We start from the raw sequence: 20,098 nt of genomic DNA, 5'->3' as shown, positions 1-20,098 counted from the left end.
TGGTTAGGCCGCGCCTAAACAGCGTTCTTTTCCGAGCCGGGACCTCCGTGCCTCAGGGACTAGGCGCCAAGGTGGCGCGTACTCCGCGTCCAGGTGCCCCGTGGGCGGCCGCAGGGGCCGCAGCACCAGTCGCCTGACAGGCGGCGGAACGAACACCCGGGCGAGGACCTGCGCACGTCACGGAGGCGTCGGCCCGCCTCCGCCGCACGCATGCGCACTGCGCCCAGCATGAGGGTCGCGGCTCTGATCAGGTAACCGCCCCGGTGCCGCCTTCCTCCTCCCTTCCTGCCTCCAGTCCCTTTCTGCTGAGTGGCGGGAGCTGCCGCCGCCGCCGAACTGACGGTGTCCCTGCAGAAGCCGTGTATCGGGGGCTCGGCGGCTCCTCCCGGTAGCAGGAAGAGGCGGAGCCTTCGGGCTACTACCCGGCCTGGCTGGTCCCCGGTCCCGGGCTGGCGCTCCTCTTTTCTCTCCGTCGCCGCCTCCCTGGTCTTCTGGGCCCCAAACTTGGGTTCAGATTGGTTTCACTTTAAAACTACTGATGTCTGGGTCTCACCGCCCGAGGGCTGGTTAAATTACTCAGACCCGACTCGGGGTCGGATTCTCAAAAACTGTAATGGGCTGTGAAGTTTGAGGGGCACTGCTTGACGCCACTTACTGAGTCTCTCCCACCCTTTTCTCTCATTTTTCATCCTCTTTTGTAGTTCCCTTCAGTCTTTCTGCCGGTCCTCAGGTCCTGCCTGGTTCCCTAGGTTGTTACCAGCCCCGCCCCCTCCCGCAAAAGACCACCTCTCCCTCGCCTGCCGTCCCATTAGTGACTGGACTGTTTATGGCATAGATGTATTTTACTTTGGTGCTCAAGGATAGAGATGGAATTATCCTGTTTTATGTTAGATCCAGTTGCCATTGCTTTGAACACTCATGATTGCTTTTAGAAAAGTGACCTTACGGTAACATACTCCATATTCCAAAAGGAGTTTGAAATCTAATAACCCATCATGTTTTTAGGTGTCTAAATTAAGTCCTATGACGACCAAAGATTGGTCAGCTTAAATGTCTCCATACTCAATCTGTAAACTGAAGCAAAAGGGAAAAAACAACAAAATGCAAAAGGGAGTTCAGACTACTTGAACATTTGTTTGATGAGTTTTGGATCTGTATAGAGTGAGATGAATAGAGGGCAACCATGCGAAGCCCATTGACGATTTCATGAAAGTTTTTGTTCAGTGACCTACGAAATTAATACTGGCTGACAATAGTATGACCTATTAAGGACTCGATATAACATCTTTTACTTCAATGCCATTGTTAGGATACTGGACTATAATGCCAAAATAATTTTTTTTTCCCAATGAATTTCTTCTATAAACAATGTGATTAAGCTTCCAACATTATGGACTATATTTGATCTAGATAAGTAAGAACAAAAAGCAGTCCAAGAAATGAGTGATTCATATCCACATGCAGTTTACCAAAGTTTAACCATTAAAGTGAGACACTTAACTAAAATCTCAGAAATGTTGAAGGGAAAGAGAGAAGATTGGTATAATCCATTACACTAGATATTCTGTAATGTGCATATGTTACTTTTATAATAAAAAAGCAAATTACTTTTAAAAAAGGCAATGTTGGAAAATCGTTGGTAAAATGTAAGATCTGTATAAATGTTGGAAGACATAAGTAGGAGTACAGAACATAATATGTACATACAAATATGAATGCATACATAATACATATATACATTTGTATGCATATACACTTGAATGTATTTGGTTTTAAACTTAATACAGTGAATCTGCTTGCAATAAATATATTTAGTGTGTGCACTAAGAGATGGGATACGTGTGTGTGTTCTAGGGAATAAGTGAAACCAAGATTCTTACATTATCTTTGGACCATGAAGAGCATATTTTCCTAATACACAAAAGATTGCATCATTGAATTTTACAGTTGAATGACACCTTGAGGATTAGTTAGACCATTCTCTAATTTTATAATGAAGCATGTGAACCCAAGCACATTGAGTAACTTAGTTTGGTGTTCCAGAATTGGGAACTGAAATTCTGATCTTGTGAAGGATGTCTTCCCTAACATATGCTGATGTACTTTGTGATGTTCTAAGAAGTGAGTAAGGTACTCAGAATTTTCCAAACTTAATTTGACCTTTAAAACCTTTTGTTGTTAGAGTATTTGTCGGACACTAGTGTTCCACAGAACACAATTTGGGAAATACTATTTTAAAATCATATTTGAAATCTTAGCATATTTTAAAATAAAAGGACAAGTTCTGATTGTGGATGTATACCCTTTAATCTTTAATATTCTAAATATTCTCAAGAATTAGATCATCTTGTCCTGGGGAAATAAAACAGGTTCAATAGGAGAAGTTGTGAAAAAGGTACTTGGGGGAAACATCAGAAGCTGAGGGGAGAGAGCATGATGTGTAACTTCACTTTGCCCCTTGCAATCTCTCTCCCCTTGAGAAGTTCTGGAATGACAGTTGTTACTGATCAGAATATGGTAGAGGCTGACAAATGCTGGGAACTAAAATAAAAGGCAAAAGGTCCAACTTCTAGGATAATCAGTCTCTTGGTTTCTTTGCTTTTAAATAGGTCTAAACATTATCTGGGGGTACATTTGCAGATTTTAGCAGAGATTAGAATGAAGGGAAACAGGAATAAAACGAAGAGAGACAAAGATAAAAGAAAGGAAGAAACATGCAAGAGAGTACTAACCTGAAATAGTATAAAGGTTGCCATTCAACCTTGTTATAGATGAATGACTATTGGTCTTGAATAAGTTATTTGCTAGGTAGGTAGATTTGGTACCAGAATTTAGAATTTCCTGTCAATCTGTTTATTAGATTTATGACTCAGGCCTTGTCCTGCCATCATGTGTAGTGATGGCTGAAAGATGAAGTACTGATAGTACTGCTGTTTAACTTCATCAGTGTAATTCAGCATTTTGCTTTCAACCTCTACAGAATTTGAACCCACCAAGTACATCAAACTTTGTCATTTGATAGGATCTCAGATCTTTAATTTGATCCTTTAATTGGTGATGGTGACCGTTGTTAGAGTTCTTAAAGTGGAACAGAACATGTTTTTTTCTGCTTTCTCATAGAAAATTTCATCTGAGAAGTATATATAATAGTTTAACTGAAATGTAAAATTAAATCATATTTTATTTGCAAAACACTTTATATTAAGCAAAGCCACTATCACAAACCAAAGAGTTGCCATTTTTTGTTTAGCATAGTCTTTGTTATAATGGCATATAATTTCATAAGCCCTTGTGAGTAGCAGTCTAAGATAATCAGATTCGTTTGATCAGTTGTGTATGCTATGGAAATTACATGTGTTTTTTGCATTCTAATGTAAAATAGTCCCTCAAATATTCTGAAAAGCTGAAAAAAATGTGTTCTATTTCTATAATGAGTCTATGTCAGATAATGGTCAGTAACCTGATATTTGTCTCATCTATTTCTTTCTTTATTTTTTAGTGGTGGGAAGGACAGCTGTTATAATATGATGCAGTGCATTGCTGCTGGGCATCAGATTGTTGCTTTAGCAAATCTAAGACCACCTGAAAACCAAGGTAAGTGTATAACTATCAGAAAATTCTCTAAATGACTGAAACTCCAACCTCATAATCGCATTCTATTGTATGCAGTATGCAAACAATAAAAGGAACTCATATATCTTTAGCACTGGTTATCTGCTATGTTCTATGCTAAGTGTTTTCAATTACATATCCTTTACTCCTCACAAGAACTCCTAGAAAGTTTTATTAGACAAAGATACTGAAGCTTAGAGTTTTATAAATTTGTCCAAGGTGAAATAGCTAGGATAAACTTGCAGAGCTGAGACTTGAATCCTCTTACTTCAGAGTGCACTGCTGTTCCACTACAACACTTTTCCAAGTGTTGTTGGCAATGCACAGTTAAATAAGATACAACTTCTTGGAGCTTGGGAAGTAAGACATAGATTAATAAATGATAATATATATTCCTGGCATGAAATAGGCACCCACTAAATTTAGTTGAATCTGGATTTAGCACTAAATATTTCCTTCCTTCCTCCCTTCCTTCCTGCCTTCCTCCCTCCCTCCCTCCCTCCCTTCCTTCTTCCTTCCTTCCTTCCTTCCTTCCTTCCTTCCTCAGTGCTGCCAGTATATTGAATTTTTGTTCTTATATCATTTTACAGTTGTTTTCTATGTATTTTGTCTTTTTTTTTTCTTTATGCCCAAATAGGTTGTTTGTAAGCTTCTTGAGAGGAGAGGTCATATCTTTTGTGTTCCTTTAATTGTTCCTCAGCACTTGGGACAGCTCTGTGCCTCTGATAAGCATTCACTCAAGGTTTATTGATGGACAAATGAATAATGAACTAACTAGAATTAGCTCTGCAAGAGCGAGCAGTTATTTCAGTCAGATATTTGCATTTTCTTTCCTTCTCTGATTGAGACCCAAGTAATGCTGGAAGTAAAGTGGGGAAGATAGAGATTAGAAATATTTTATAGGAAGAAATAGAACAGGTCCCGTGGAGGTCCTGTAGCGGGTCAGGGATAAACATACACTTCAGGATTTTGTACTGGGCTTCTGATGATTAATGATAATAGCTTTTTCAAAGTGATATGTTTAGAAAATAACCTCCTATTTCTGACTTTAAATAATAAAGAGAAAATTCTTTGACTAAGGGTGAGTGGGAACTACACTATAACTTCTATATTATAAAAGAAGAAGCAGAATTTCCTTGCAGGTTGTGTTCTGTTACCAAAGGAAAGAATTTTCTTATCCCTTGTGGCCAGTCAGGCAAGTGAGTTTTTTAAGCTTTCTATCTTTAGAGGTGTTGGTATTTAAAAAGCAGATTGTATTATATAATATATAATACGTACATGATATAATTTCATTCCCTGGAGTTTCTATCTTCAGCTTTTCTATATGAATTATTACAGTTACCTTGTACTGAATCATTAACGTACAGAGCTTACTTGACTTACAGTATGGTTATGTTGAAATACATAAGTTGAAAATATCCTGTCAAAAATTCATTTAATACACCTAACCTACTGATCATCATAGCTTAGTCTAGCCTACCTTAACTGTGCTTAGAACTACCACTGGGCAAAATCATCTAACACAAAGCGTATTTTATAATAAAGTGTTGAATATCTTATGTAGTTTATTGAATTCTGTAGTGTGTGGAAGTGAAAAACAGAATGGTTGTATGGGTACAGAATGTTTCTAAGTGTATTGGTTGTTAACCCTTGTGATCGTGTGACTGACTGGGGGCTGTGGCTCTGCTGGGCATCACACAGGGTATCGACCACATATCACTAGCCTGGGAAAAGATGAGAATTCAAAAGTCGAAGTACAGTTTTTACTGAATGCATATAGCTTTTGTACCATCGTAAAGTTGAAAAATCCTACATTTAACCATTTAACCAAAAATCCTAACCTTAACCAAGTTAAGGACTGTCTTTATAACCTTCCATGTGCTCAGGGTTCACTAGCAGAGTGGTAAGATGACACGCAAAGTATATCTTTAAATTACGCCTCATGTGGAATGGAGCTATTTATTTAGAATATTGTTAGTGAGAAAAAATTTAGTAGTAAATGGAATTGGAATATTACAAAGTAAAAGCTGGAAAAAATCAGCTTTTTATTACAAAAAAAAAGCTGAAAAAAACTCTCATTGTAATGGAAGAGAATAGATGGCTGTGGGTTGCTGGATGGAGAGGGTTTAGCTAATCGTGATTTAAAGTCAGCAGGAAGTTGGTGATTATTGAATGAATCATTGACTTTTTCCCCCAACCATGTAAAAGGAATCTTAATGAGGAATAACTGGTAGAGATGACTCCAGTACAAAGTTGGTTAAAGTAAATTCACAGCCCTGAGTTTTCAGTGGGTAGTCTGGAAAAGACTTTATCCCCATCAATGGGGATAAATGTGAACTTGTCATAAAATTCTCAAAGCCATCTCTTTAAATTTGTAGTAGGAACTTTTGTGGCGTATTAATTGAGGTGCTTCAGGCAACAGTGGAGCCTTTTGGTTTTATTTGCTCTCATACCATTGTTGCTATGTAGCTTCCATTAATAAAAGTTACATTGTGGTTGGGACTAAATGGAGCCTTAAAGGAAAATTGTCTTCTAGGTTTTTGAAGTCAGTAAAGTGTTTTTAATTATTAGGCCAACATCAGGAAGTTTCTTGCTAAGTAGCTCAAAGTTATTTAAATATATTAATTCGACTGTATTAATTGCCTTTAAAACTAATACATTTAAAGATCTACTTTAAACTTGAGATGAAGGTAATCTGAAAGGTTTTTAGGTAACTTTGGCTATATCTCTCCTTCCTACTGGGACCAGGACTAGACAGATTTATAATAATAATGTGAGTACATGAAAGCCAGTCTGTTCTGTGGGTTCAGAAATCTAGTGAGCCAAAATCTGATAGCATATGATGGCAGTTTTGATTATTGAAGGACCCTTACAATATCATTTTTCATGCCTTTTGATAGAATTCTTTCACATTCAGTGGAAATCCTAGACCTGCTTGGCATATATGCATGTAGAAACATATATGTCAAACATTGTTTTGTAACTTTTTGAGAACGTAATAATGTATTGTGAACATTTTCCCTGTCATTAAGTAGTATGCTACCATAGCATTTTCTAGATATTGTCTTTGGAACACAAATACCCTATGAAAATATAAGTGTTCTGTGGATAGATAACTTTGAGAGATAATTCATACACTCTCCCCTTGTTAGAGCACCTTAAAGCAGATTAGCCTAGGAAGAACTGCAGTTAAAACACCTGTTTAATATGGTTTATCCTCATTTTTTATAAATTGATTTGACCACAGAGTCCTTTTTTTTCATCCAATACCTATTAATATCTCATGGAATTTCTATTCTGCAGAACATACTTTAGAAAATAGTCCTCTTCATAATTATATTAATGGCTGCATAGTATTTTATTATGTGAATATACTATCATTTTAATCAGTTATAAACAATGCTGTGATGAACATCTTTGCAAATAATCTTTGTGTATATTCATGATTCTTTTTTCTAAAAAAAAGAGTGTTAAGAAATCAGAAAGCATATTCCAATATATTTCTAAGCTTATTTATATCACCAAAAAGTGTGATGTGACTCAACTGTTTTGAATATTTTACTCATATTGATATTTTTGGAATCTTGTGACAACCAGTGATTGTGTTACTTATTAGCTTAAGTTATGTTTCTATACACATTTGTAACTGCTCTAACAATACTGAATTTATATATGTTTATATGTTTTATTGAATTAAGAATATAGAATATATCAAGAGCATCTAAATCTTTTTCTTACAAATATTTGTCAATTATTAACTAAGTATGTTTTTTTTTTTACATTTTTATTGGAGTATAATTGCTTTACAATGGTGTGTTAGTTTCTGCTTTATAACAAAGTGAATCAGTTATACATATACTTATGTTCCCATATCTCTTCCCTCTTGCATCTCCCTCCCTCCGACCCTCCTTATCCTACCCCTCTAGGTGGTCACAAAGCACCAAGCTGATCTCCCTGTGCTATGCGGCTGCTTCCCACTAGCTATCTACCTTACGTTTGGTAGTGGATATATGTCCATGCCTCTCTCTCGCTTTGTCACAGCTCACCCTTCCCCCTCCCCATATCCTCAAGTCCATTCTCTAGTAGGTCTGTGTTTTTATTCCTGTCTTACCCCTAGGTTCTTCATGACATTTTTTTCCTTAGATTCCATATATATGTGTTAGCATACGGTACTTGTCTTTCTCTTTCTGACTTACTTCGCTCTGTATGACAGACTCTAAGTCCATCCACCTCACTACAAATAACTCGATTTTGTTTCTTTTTAAGGCTCAGTAATATTCCGTTGTATATATGTGCCACATCTTCTTTATCCATTCATCCGATGATGGACACATAGGTTGTTTCCATCTCTTGGCTGTTGTAAATAGAGCTGCAGTGAACATTTTGGTACATGACTTTTTGAATTATGGTTTTCTCAGGGTATATACCCAGTAGTGGGATTGCTGGGTCATATGGTAGTTCTATTTGTAGTTTTTTAGGGAACCTCCATACTGTTCTCCACAGTGGCTGTACCAATTCACATTCCCACCAGCAGTGCAAGAGTGTTCCCTTTTCTCCACATCCTCTCCAGCATTTATTGTTTCTGGATTTTTTGATGATGGCCATTCTGACTGGTGTGAGATGATATCTCATTGTAGTTTTAATTTGCATTTCTCTAATGATTAATGATGTTGAGCATTCTTTCATGTGTTTGTTGGCAGTCTGTGTATCTTCTTTGGAGAAATGTCTGTTTCGGTCTTCTGCCCATTTTTGGATTGGGTTGTTTGTTCTTTTGTTATTGAGCTGCATGAGCTGCTTGTAAATCTTGGAGATTAATCCTTTGTCAGTTGCTTCATTTGCAAATATTTTCTCTCATTCTGAGGGTTGTCTTTTGGTCTTGTTTATGGTTTCTTTGCTGTGCAAAAGCTTTTAAGTTTCATTAGGTCCCATTTGTTTATTTTTGTTTTTATTTCCATTTCTCTAGGAGGTGGGTCAAAAAGGATCTTGCTGTGATTTATGTCATAGAGTGTTCTGCCTATGTTTTCCTCTAAGAGTTTGATAGTTTCTGGCCATACATTTAGTTCTTTAATCCATTTTGAGCTTATTTTTGTGTATGGTGTTAGGGAGTGTTCTAATCTCATTCTTTTACATGTACCTGTCCAATTTTCCCAGCACCACTTATTGAAGAGGCTGTCCTTTCTCCACTGTACATTCCTGCCTCCTTTATCTAAGATAAGGTGACCATATGTGCGTGGGTTTATCTCTGGGCTTTCTATCCTGTTCCATTGATCTATCTTTCTGTTTTTGTGCCAGTACCATACTTCTTGATTACTGCAGCTTTGTAATATAGTTTGAAGTCAGGGAGCCTGATTCCTCTAGCTCCGTTTTTGTTCTCAAGATTGCTTTGGCTATTCGGGGTCTTTTGTGTTTCCATACAAATTGTGAAATTTTTTGTTCCAGTTCTGTGAAAAATACCAGTGGTAGTTTGATAGGGATTGCATTGAATCTGTAGATTACTTTGGGTTGTAGAGTCATTTTCACAATGTTGATTCTTCCAATCCAAGGACATGGTATATCTCTCCATTTATTTGTATCATCTTTAATTTCTTTCATCGGTGTCTTATAATTTCCTGCATACAGGTCTTTTGCCTCCTTAGGTAGGTTTATTCCTAGATATTTTATTCTTTTTGTTGCAATGGTAAATGGGAGTGTTTTCTTGATTTCACTTTCAGATTTTTCATCATTAGTGTATAGGAATGCCAGAGATTTCTGTGCATTAATTTTGTATCCTGCTACTTTACCAAATTCACTGATTAGCTCTAGTAGTTTTCTGATAGCATCTTTAGGATTCTCTATGTATAGTATCATGTCACCTGCAAACAGTGACAGCTTTACTTCTTTTCCAATTTGGATTCCTTTTATTTCCTTTTCTCCTCTGATTGCTGTGGCTGAAACTTCCAAAACTATGTTGAATAAGAGTGGTGAGAGTGGGCAACCTTGTCTTGTTCCTGATCTTAGTTGAAATGCTTTCAATTTTTCACCATTGAGGATAATGTTGGCTGTGGGTTTGTCATATATGGCCTTTATTATGTTGAGGAAAGTTCCCTCTATGCCTACTTTCTGCAGGGTTTTTATCATAAATGGGTGTTGAATTTTGTCGAAAGTTTTCTCTTCATCTATTGAGATGACCGTATGGTTTTTCTCCTTCAATTTGTTAATATGGTGTATCACGTTGATTGATTTGTGTATATTGAAGAATCCTTGCATTCCTGGAATAAACCCCACTTGATCATGGTGTATGATCCATTTAGTTTGCTGTTGGATTCTGTTTGCTAGTATTTTGTTGAGGATTTTTGCATCTATGTTCATCAGTGATATTGGCCTGTAGTTTTCTTTCTTTGTGATATCCATGTCTGGTTTTGGTATCAGGGTGATGGTGGCCTCGTAGAATGAGTTTGGGAGTGTTCCTCCCTCTGCTGTATTTTCGAAGAGTTTGAGAAGGATGTTAGCTCTTCTCTAAATGTTTGATAGAATTCGCCTGTGAAGCCATCTGGCCTTGGGCTTTTGTTTTTTGTAAGATTTTTAATCACAGTTTCAATTTCAGTGCTGGGGTTGGTCTGTTCATTTTTTCTATTTTTTCCTGATTCACTCTTGGCAGGTTGTGCATTTCTAAGAATTTGTCCATTTCTTTCAGGTTGTCTATTATATTGGCATAGACTTGCTTGTAGTAATCTCTCATGATAATTCGTATTTGTGCAGTGTCAGTTGTTACTTCTCCTTTTTCATTTCTAATTCTATCGATTTGAGTCTTCTCCCATTTTTTTTTTTTTTTTTTTTTGCGGTACGCCGGCCTCTCACTGTTGTGGCCTCTCCCATTGCGGAGCACAGGCTCCGGACGCGCAGGCTCAGCGGCATGACTCACGGGCCCAGCCGCTCCGTGGCATGTGGGATCTTCCTGGCCCAGGGCACAAACCCGCGTCCCCTGCATCAGCAGGTGGACTCTCAACCACTGCGCCACCAGGGAAGCCCCTCCCTTTATTTCTTGATGAGTCTGGCTAATGGTTTATCAATTTTGGTTATCTTCTCAAAGAACCAGCTTTTAGTTTTATTGATCTTTGCTATTGTTTCCTTCATTTCTTTTTCATTTATTTGTGATCTGATCTTTATGATTTCTTTCCTTCTGCTAACTTTGGGGTTTTTTTGTTCTACTTTCTCTAATTGCTTTAGGTGCAACGTTAGGTTGTTTATTCGAGGTGTTTCCTGTTTCTTAAGGTAGGACTGTATTGCTATGAACTTCCCTCTTAGAACTGCTTTTGCTGCATCCCATAGGTTTTGGGTCATCGTGTCTCTATTGTCATTTTTTTCTAGGTATTTTTTGATTTCCTCTTTGATTTCTTCAGTGATCACTTCGTTATTAAGTAGTTTATTGTTTAGCCTCCATGTGTTTGTATTTTTTACAGATCTTTTCCTGTAATATCTAGTCTCATAGTGTTGTGGTTGGAAAAGATACTTGATACAATTTCAATTTTCTTAAATTTACCAAGGCTTGATGTGTGACCCAAGATATGATCTATCCTGGAGAATGTTCCATGAGCACTTGAGAAAAATGTGTATTCTGTTGTTTTGGGGTGGAATGTCCTATAAATATCAATTAAGTCAATCTTGTTTAATGTATCATTTAAAGCTTCTGTTTCCTTATTTATTTTCATTTTGGGTGATCTGTGCATTGGTGAAAGCGGGGTGTTAAAGTCCCCTACTATGAAAGTGTGACTGGATTTCCCCTTTTATGGCTGTTAGTATTTGCCTTATGTATTGAGGTGCTCCTATGTTGGGTGCATAAATATTTACAATTTTTATATCTTCTTCTTGGATTGATCCCTTGATCATTATGTAGTGTCCTTCTTTGTCTCTTGTAATAGTCTTTATTTTAAAGTCTATTTTGTCTGATATGAGAATTGGTACTCCAGCTTTCTTTTGGTTTCCATTTGCATGGAATATCTTGTTCCATCCCCTCACTTTCAGTCGTATGTGTCTCTAGGTCTGAAGTGGGTCTCTTGTAGACAGCAAATATATGGGTCTTGTTTTTGTATCCATTCAGCCAGTCTCTGTCTTTTGGTGGGAGCATTTAATCCATTTACAATTAAGGTAATTATCGATATGTGTGTTCCTATTCCCATTTTCTTAATTGTTTTGGGTTCGTTATTGTAGGTCTTTTCCTTCTCTTGTGTTTCTTGCCTAGAGAAGTTCCTTTAGCAGTTTTTGTAAAGCTGGTTTGGTGGTGCTGAACTGTCTCAGCTTTTGCTTGTCTGTAAAGGTTTTAATTTCTCCATCAAATCTGAATGAGATCCTTGCTGGGTAGAGTAATCTTGGTTGCAGATTTTTCTCCTTCATCACTTTAAATATGTCCTGCCAGTCCCTTCTGGCTTGCAGAGTTTCTGCTGAAAGATCAGCTGTTAACCTTTTGGGGATTCCCTTGTGTGTTATTTGTTGTTTTTCCCTTGCTGCTTTTATTATGTTTTCTTTGTATTTAATTTTTGACAGTTTGATTAATATGTGTCTTGGTGTGTTTCTCCTTGGATTTATCCTGTATGGGACTCTCTGTGCTTCCTGGACTTGATTAACTATTTCCTTTCCCATATTAGGGAAGTTTTCAACTATAATCTCTTCAAATATTTTCTCAGTCCCTTTCTTTTTCTCTTCTTCTGGAACCCCTATAATTCGAATGTTGGTGCATTTAATGTTGTCCCAGAGGTCTCTGAGACTGTCCTCAGTTCTTTTCATTCTTTTTTCTTTATTCTGCTCTGCAGTAATTATTTCCACTATGTTATCTTCCAGGTCACCTCTCCATTCTTCTGCCTCAGTTATTCTGCTATTGATCCCATCTAGGGTGTTTTTAATTTCATTTATTGTATTGTCGATCATTGTTTGTTTCATCTTTAGTTCTTCTAGGTCCTTGTTAAATGTTTCTTGCATTTTCTCTATTCTATTTCCAACATTTTGGATCATCTTTACTATCATTATTCTGAATTCTTTTTCAGGTAGACTGCCTATTTCCTCTTCATTTGTTAGGTCTGGTGGGTTTTCGTCTTGCTCCTTCATCTGCTGTGTGTTTTTCTGTCTTCTCATTTTGCTTATCTTACTGTGTTTGGGGTCTCCTTTTTGCAGGCTGCATGTTCGTAGTTCCCGTTGTTTTTGGTGTCTGTCCCCAGTGGTTGAAGTTGGTTCAGTGGGTTATGTATGCTTCCTGGTGGAGGGGACTAGTGCCTGTGTTCTGGTGGATGAGGCTGGATCTTGTCTTTCTGGTGGGGAAGTCCACGTCTGGTGATGTGTTTTGGGGTGTCTGTGGACTTATTATGATTTTAGGCAGCCTCTCTGCTAATGCATGGGGTTGTGTTCCTGTCTTGCTAGTTGTCTGGCATAGGGTGTCCAGCACTGTAGCTTGCTGGTCGTTGCGTGAAGCTGGGTGCTAGTGTTGAGATTGAGATCTCTGGGAGATTTTCGCCATTTGATATTATGTGGAGCTGGGAGGTCTCTTGTGGACCAGTGTCCTGAAGTTGTGTCTCCCACCTCAGAGGCACAACACTGACTCCTGGCTGCAGCACCAAGAGCCTTTCATCCACACGGCTCAGAATAAAAGGGAGAAAAAGTAGAAAGAAAATAAGAAAGAAAGAAAGAGGATCTAATAAAATAAAATAAGATAAAATAAAAAAACTTATTAAAATAAAAAGTAATTATTAAGAAAAATATTTTTTTAAAGGAAAAAGAAAAACAGATGGATAGAACCCTAGGACAAATGGTGGAAGCAAAGCTATACAGGCAAAATCTCACACAGAAGCATATACATACACACCCAGAAAAAGAGGAAAAGGGGAAAAAATAATAAATCTTGCTCTCAAAGTCCACCTCCTCAATTTGGTATGATTCGTTGTCTATTCAGTTATTAACAGATGCAGGGTACATCAAGTTGATTGTGGAGCTTTAATCCGCTGCTTCTGAGGCTGCTGGGAGAGATTTCCCTTTCTCTTCTTTGTTTGCACAGTTCCCGGGGCTCAGCTTTCGATTTGGCCCTGCTGCTGCATGTAGGTTGGCGCAGGGCATCTGTTTTTCGCTCAGACATGACGGGATTAAAGGAGCAGCTGCTTCGGGGGCTCTGGCTCACTCAGGCCGGGGGGCGGGGGAGGGGTGCGGATGCGGCGCCAGCCTGCGGCGGCAGAGGCCAGCAGGACGTTGCACCAGCCTGAGGCACGCTGTGCGTTCTCCCGGGGAAGTTGTCACTGGATCACGGGACCCTGGCGGTGGCGGTCTGCACAGGCTCCCGGGAAGGGAGGTGTGGATAGTGACCTGTGCTCGCACACAGGCTTGTTGGTGGCGGCAGCAGCAGCCTTAGCGTCTCATGCCCGTCTTTGGGGTCCACGCTGTTAGCCGCGGCTCGTGCCCATCTCTGGAGCTCCTTTAAGCAGCGCTCTTAATCCCCTCTCCTCGTGCACCAGGAAACAAAGAGGGAAGAAAAAGTCTCTTGCCTCTTCGGCAGGTCCAAACTTTTCCCCGGACTCCCTCCCGGCTAGCCGTGGTGCACTAACCCCCTGCAGGCTGTGTTCATGCTGTGAACCCCAGTGCTCTCCCTGCTCTCCGACTGAAGCCAGAGCCTCAGCTCCCAGCCCTGCCTGCCCCGGCGGGTGAGCAGACAAGCCTCTCGGGCTGGTTCGTGCCGGTTGGCACCGATCCGCTGTGTGGGAATCTCTCCGCTTTGCTCACCTCTTTGCCCTCGCACCCCTGTTGCTGTGCTCTCCTCCATGGCTCCGAAGCTTAGCCCCCTCCGCCACCCACAGTCTCCGCCCGCGAAGGGGCTTCCTAGTGTGTGGAAACCTTTCCTCCTTCACAGCTCCCTCCCACTCGTGCAGGTCCCATCTCTATTCTTTTGTCTCTGTTTTTCCTTTTTTCTTTTTCCCTACCCATGTACGTGGGCAGTTTCTTGCCTTTTGGGAGGTCTGAGATCTTCTGCCAGCATTCAGTAGGTGTTCTGTAGGAGTTGTTCCACGTGTAGATGTATTTCTGGTATATCTGTGGGGAGGAAGGTGATCTCCGTGTCTTACTCTTCCACTATCTTCCCCCTCTCCTAAGTACGTATTTAATTAAGAGTTTCTTCTACAACTCTAGGTGACTTCATGAATAACTTTGAATGATTTGAAAATATATTTATGTAATAAAATCTTTAATCGAATAAACTATTCAAAATTTGCTTTATACATTACTCTTCCCTTTAAACGTTCTATATATAGTTTCAAAAATTTATGTATACTTGTATTTCTAATTGCGGTAGAAATGACCAGAGCTGATGTGAACTGGATGCAGCTTGAACAAATGTGCAGCTCTTATATATTTTATTTCATTTAATAACTGAAGAAAGATATAGTATAGTAAGCTTTTACTGTGTTGACTGCTCTCCAAGCAGTAAAACTTCAGTGGACTTTCAAATCCACTCTCTTTCACTCTGTTTGACTGATTATTTCCACTTTAATTGTTGCAGTGGGGTCAGATGAACTGGATAGCTACATGTATCAGACAGTGGGTCATCACGCCATTGATTTGTATGCAGAAGCAATGGCTCTTCCCCTCTATCGCCGCACCATAAGAGGAAAGAGCATGGATACAGGACGAGTGTACACCAAATGTGAAGGTGATGAGGTTGAAGATCTTTATGAGCTTTTGAAACTTGTTAAGGTATGCAGTGACTAATTACCTTTACTGAATTTAGTGTGTAATTCAGTAAATTACATTTACTGAATTATTTAGTAATAAATAATTTACAACTGCTAGTAGCCCAACTGTCCTTTGAAAGGATATTTTGTCTTTTTGGTTAGAAAACTATTACTATGCCTTTATATTACATAGTATTTAAAAACAGAACTTTTGGTGTAGTCTGGCACCCATAACTATCAAATGATATTTAATTAAGTTCTCCTTAGGATTTTGGAGCTGATGACATTTCAGTCATGTTTTTAGCAAGTACTTTTTGAATGCCTACTATGTGCTTGTTATATATAGTTCTAGGCACTGAGAATAGGGCAATGAACAGATCAAACTAAGTCCTGTTTTGTTGGAGCTTACTTTCCAGTAGAAGGAGTCAGACAATAAGCAAACAAATTATATGCTTGGTGGTGAAGAGTTCTATGAAGAAGTATGAAGCAGAGTCAAGGTGATCACGAGTGATGGCAGGGTGTGGTTAAGCAAGACCTTTCTGATATGGTGAAATTTAAATAGACCTAAAGAAAGGGAGAGACTGAGCCTTACTTTAAGTTAGTAAGAGGTATGAATTAAATACTTAAGTCCCTATATATAAGAGTTTGGCAGTCAATGTGCATTCATTATTAATTTCTCTAGACAGAAAATTTAGGAGAGAAAGTATGGAACTCATATATCTAGTAAGTACTATACTTAGTAAATGTTAATTAATAGAGATCCTTTTATATTAAGCAGTTATCTTTTATCTTTTCATTCTCATTGATAGTCAGTTACTTAAAAAAGAAACTGGTAGGGAAAACACTTAGAATTGTTACATAATTTACTGTCTAGTTATGGATGGCATAAGAAGTAGATACTTTTCAAAGGAAATCACAGGGACCTGATTTCTTCCCTCTGGGGATGTACATCTAATAACAACTATTTTGATTATCAAACAAAGGGGAAGGCATAAAAGAAGTTTTCACTTCTTCCCATGTGCACAACTAAAACCTTGACAGCATTCACTTTGAGGTGTGAAATACTGAGCGCAAATTCTGCATTTTCAAAATTTCTTTCTCAGGGTACAGAGAAACTGTGTATTAAGTTTTTAGCATAAACCAATATTATAGAATGGTGGGACTCAACACTAGAGGTAATTGGATTGCTTAAAAATCCCTGGTAACTGATAACTTTGGAGAAACTACATGATAATAACAGGCTTCCGAGAAAGGGGAAGATAATAAATTACTAATCAATTTAATTAAAAATGGGCTGATTAGTAGTAATTAAGAAGAAATTTCCCTTTCAATCCATGCTGTCTTTGGAGAAATGGATGCTTTGCCATTATCTTTATAGTAACCGTCAGTTACGACATAAATTAATGCTAATGTTAAATCTTGACAACTTCTGCTTTGGAAGTTCCTACATGATAATTATAACTATAGCTGAAAGAGATGTTATCAGGTTGTCAGGGACTAAATAGTTCCTTCTTTTCCTGTGCAAAAATATTAATTTTACTATAGGATATTTTAAGGACATAAATATTGGAAATATATTGCTTTTATGGAAGAGATTGTATAACCAGGCTTTTATAGTTAAATCCATTTATAAAACACGGTGCAAAGATTCCAATAGAGGTCTTACATATTCTAATGAATAATTGAGTAATTATGGAAAAAACGAATTGAGAGGAGCTATAATTCTTCAAGTTAGACTTCACTTGTTCTAAGGAAAAGATGGAATTGCATTTTTTTAATCCTTTGAATATTAATGAAGAATTGAAAGCATTTAGATTCATTTTCATTTTAAGCATTCATTTATAACAGGTTGCAGTTTTGTGACTTTCATATGTATGTCAGTCTTTTGTTTTTGTAAAACTCTTTTTCCCCCCCAAATATTAGAGCTAATTTTTGAGTAGGAGGTACTTGTTTTTGCAAAGAGTTTAATTGACTAATTGCTGAAAATAAGTAGAAAGACTTGGAAGAATTTACAGAATTAAAAGTTTCCTAACTATTTTCTAGGAGTCATGAAAACTAATAGAAATACAATAAGCCTTTATGTCTCATAGATTGTCAGGTAATTATGACAGGTATATATATGTATATATTTATATCAAGCTGTTTTCAAAATATCTGGTTATGATATAGCTAGTCTTTTATTCTTTAGAATTTCTTTAATATTAAAATGTCATTTTGGTTCTCATCTGGATTAGTTTGATATATAGATAACTTGTATTATTTCCTGAAAATATAGTAATTTTCAAATTGTGTGGGTGTTTTCCTTTTAATTCACATAAAGCAATGAAAGAGTTACTGAAGGATACATCTAAACATCATATCTCTATGGAGAATATGTTTAGGGATCATGTATTCTTTCTTTCTCCACCTGTTGGGAGCCACTTCTTACTGGATCTCATATCGCCCTCTTTCTTGGTTTATTCCCTAATTTCAGTGGAGTCCATCATTAAGAGACTTCCTTAGAGAAATTACTTTCAAATCCTTGGATTTTGAAAATGTTCTTATTCTGCCCTCATATTTGATTGATAAATTGGTTGAATTTAATATTTTAGAATGAAGGTTATTTTTCCTCAAATCATTGAAGGCATTGCTCCATTGTCCCCTAGCATTTTGCCAGTGAGAAGTTTGATGCTAATATGATATTTGTTCCTTTTTAGCTGACTGTTTTTTAAAATTAATTAATTTATTTTTGTCTGCGTTGTGTCTTCGTTGCTGCACACAGGTTTTCTTTAGTTGCGTCGAGCAAGGGCTACTCTTCATTGTGGTACGCGGGCTTCTCATTGTGGTGGCTTCTCCTGTTGCAGAGCACAGGCTCTAGGCATGCGGGCTTCAGTAATTGTGGCACGGGGGCTCAGTAGTTGTGGCGCACGGGCTCAGTTGCTCTGCCGCACGTGAGTTCTTCCCGGACCAGAACTCGAACCTGTGTCCCCTGCATTGGCAGGTGGATTCTTAACCACTGCACCACCAGGGAAGCCCCAGCTGACTTGTTTTTCTTCTCTGTTATCTTTTATGAGTGTGTCTTTATGTTTGACATGCTGAAATGTCATAACAGTGCACTGGAAATTGAAGGTTGTTTGCCCTGTATCCCTTCTGCAACTTCCTATTGAGTAGCAGCATATCTCTGTCGTCTTTCTCTTAATGATGGTTTAGGGTGGCATTAATGCAGGTGAAAGCCAGTCACAACATGGCATCCTGGCTGTAGCCATTAGGTCAGGGATGGTTTTGTTAACCTGCATTGTACCAAATAGAATGAAGCCTAAGATGATGGATTGTTGGCAGAAGATAAGGTATTTCTCCTGTGCAGAGGGATGTGTGGATATGAGACCTAGAACTGTTGTGGCTTTTTTTGGGGGGTGGCAGGGAAGAGAATATGCTGTCAAATATGACACACAAAACATGGCAGAGTCAATAGAATTGCAGTGTGAGGATGGCTCTGCAAAATGCTCTTCCATTATTTGTTTGATGATTTACCCCCCTTTGACTTTCTTTATTCCCTTTTGCTGGTACCCTCACTGGTCAGACTTTAAATCTCCCAGATTGAATTTTCATGTCTCTTGTCTTTTTTCACATACTTTCCATCTCTGTATCTTTTTGTTGTGCATTCTGTGAGGTTTCCACTTTAAATGACCTGCTTTCTTGTTGAAATTTTCTTTTTATTTTAGCAATCATATTTTCAGTAGCCAAGAACTTGTTTATTGGTTGTTCCTTTTTTAATAACAATCTGTTTTTTCTTCTATAGATATAACGTCCCTACATCCATTTTAAAATACAGATTAGAGATTTAAACATTATCTTTCATTCCCTAAAATATTCATGTTTTCTTTGGGTTTTTTTTCTCATGTTTCTTTCTCTTTCATGTTGTAGGCTTTTCTCAAATGTCTCGGTTACTTGTTCATATCTAAGCATAAGGCAAGAGGAAAGCTGACTGTGAACGCTTTTGACATTAGAGTTTTTCCAGCCTCACATTTCATCCTTGTTATACCTAGAGTTCAGAATAATGTGGCCTCGTTTGGTTCCTTTCTTGGCTTTCTTCTCTTCCATACAAACAGTAGGTTACAGCTTCCTCTGTTGATTTATCAGTTGTTGTTCCTTCTTATTCTGCTTTCTGACTCAAGAAAACTAAATGAAATTCCTTTTCCATTGGTGTCTCCCCCGTTTTCTTTGTTTTTTGGAGATTATAACTTTGTTTTCATTCTAATGGAATCTCTTGATCCAGAAATATGTCTTAATTTCATTACAATGGAATTCATTTAATATTCTTCCCTAAGTTGAGTATTCAATTTCAGTCTTCCTCTTCTAATCTTTGGTACTTTTCTTCTTTCATGTTCCTTTTTGCATTAGGCATTTTATCTTGGTATTGATGATGTTAGGTTACCTAGTGGACACTTGTAATTTGAATACAACAATAAGTGAATAATGATCTTTTTTCTTTTTTAGATAGAATATTTACTATTGATAGACAGGCTTGTGAAAAACTTATTTTTTAAAACTGGATATTAATTTAAAATTTTTAGAAAACATCAATTGCTACTTTACTCTTTGTATTGGTCAGAACTCTTTTGATTATAAGGAGCAGAAAGTAATGTTCAAGCTAGTTTAAATAAAAAGAGAATTTACTGACAATGACCTAAAGATAAGTTTAGCTTCAAGTAGATTAGAAACAGGATACAAACTATGTGACCAACCCGCCCGCTGGGCTGTTTTTATCTCTTGCCTTTCTTTTCTTTTGATTCTATTCTCAGTCTGGACCCTTGTAGTTAGAAGATGGT

General features: G+C 37.8%; 1 protein-coding gene across 4 annotated transcripts in view; it reads left to right on the top strand.

Annotated features, from left to right (window-relative positions):
- Positions 1 to 210: 210 nt before the first annotated feature.
- The window catches only part of DPH6 (diphthamine biosynthesis 6), a gene marked incomplete at its 5' end in the record, with an annotated part of 217,059 nt that continues 197,171 nt past the window's right edge, over positions 211 to 20,098 (top strand). For all 4 annotated transcript variants that reach the window (XR_014326080.1, XR_014326081.1, XR_014326082.1 and 1 more), the window contains 3 exons: positions 211 to 251; positions 3,500 to 3,594; positions 15,119 to 15,312. Coding sequence is in view for 1 of the 4 variants with exons in the window: in XM_082835618.1 (XP_082691744.1) it covers positions 211 to 251; positions 3,500 to 3,594; positions 15,119 to 15,312 (330 nt within the window). The remainder of the gene's footprint in view (positions 252 to 3,499; positions 3,595 to 15,118; positions 15,313 to 20,098) is intronic.

Source organism: Leucopleurus acutus, assembly GCF_964270905.1.
Source record: "Leucopleurus acutus genome assembly, chromosome: 1".
Taxonomy (NCBI): Eukaryota; Metazoa; Chordata; class Mammalia; order Artiodactyla; family Delphinidae; genus Leucopleurus; species Leucopleurus acutus.
Note: the sequence above shows the minus strand (reverse complement) of the source record. Positions and strands in the feature narration are given on the sequence as shown.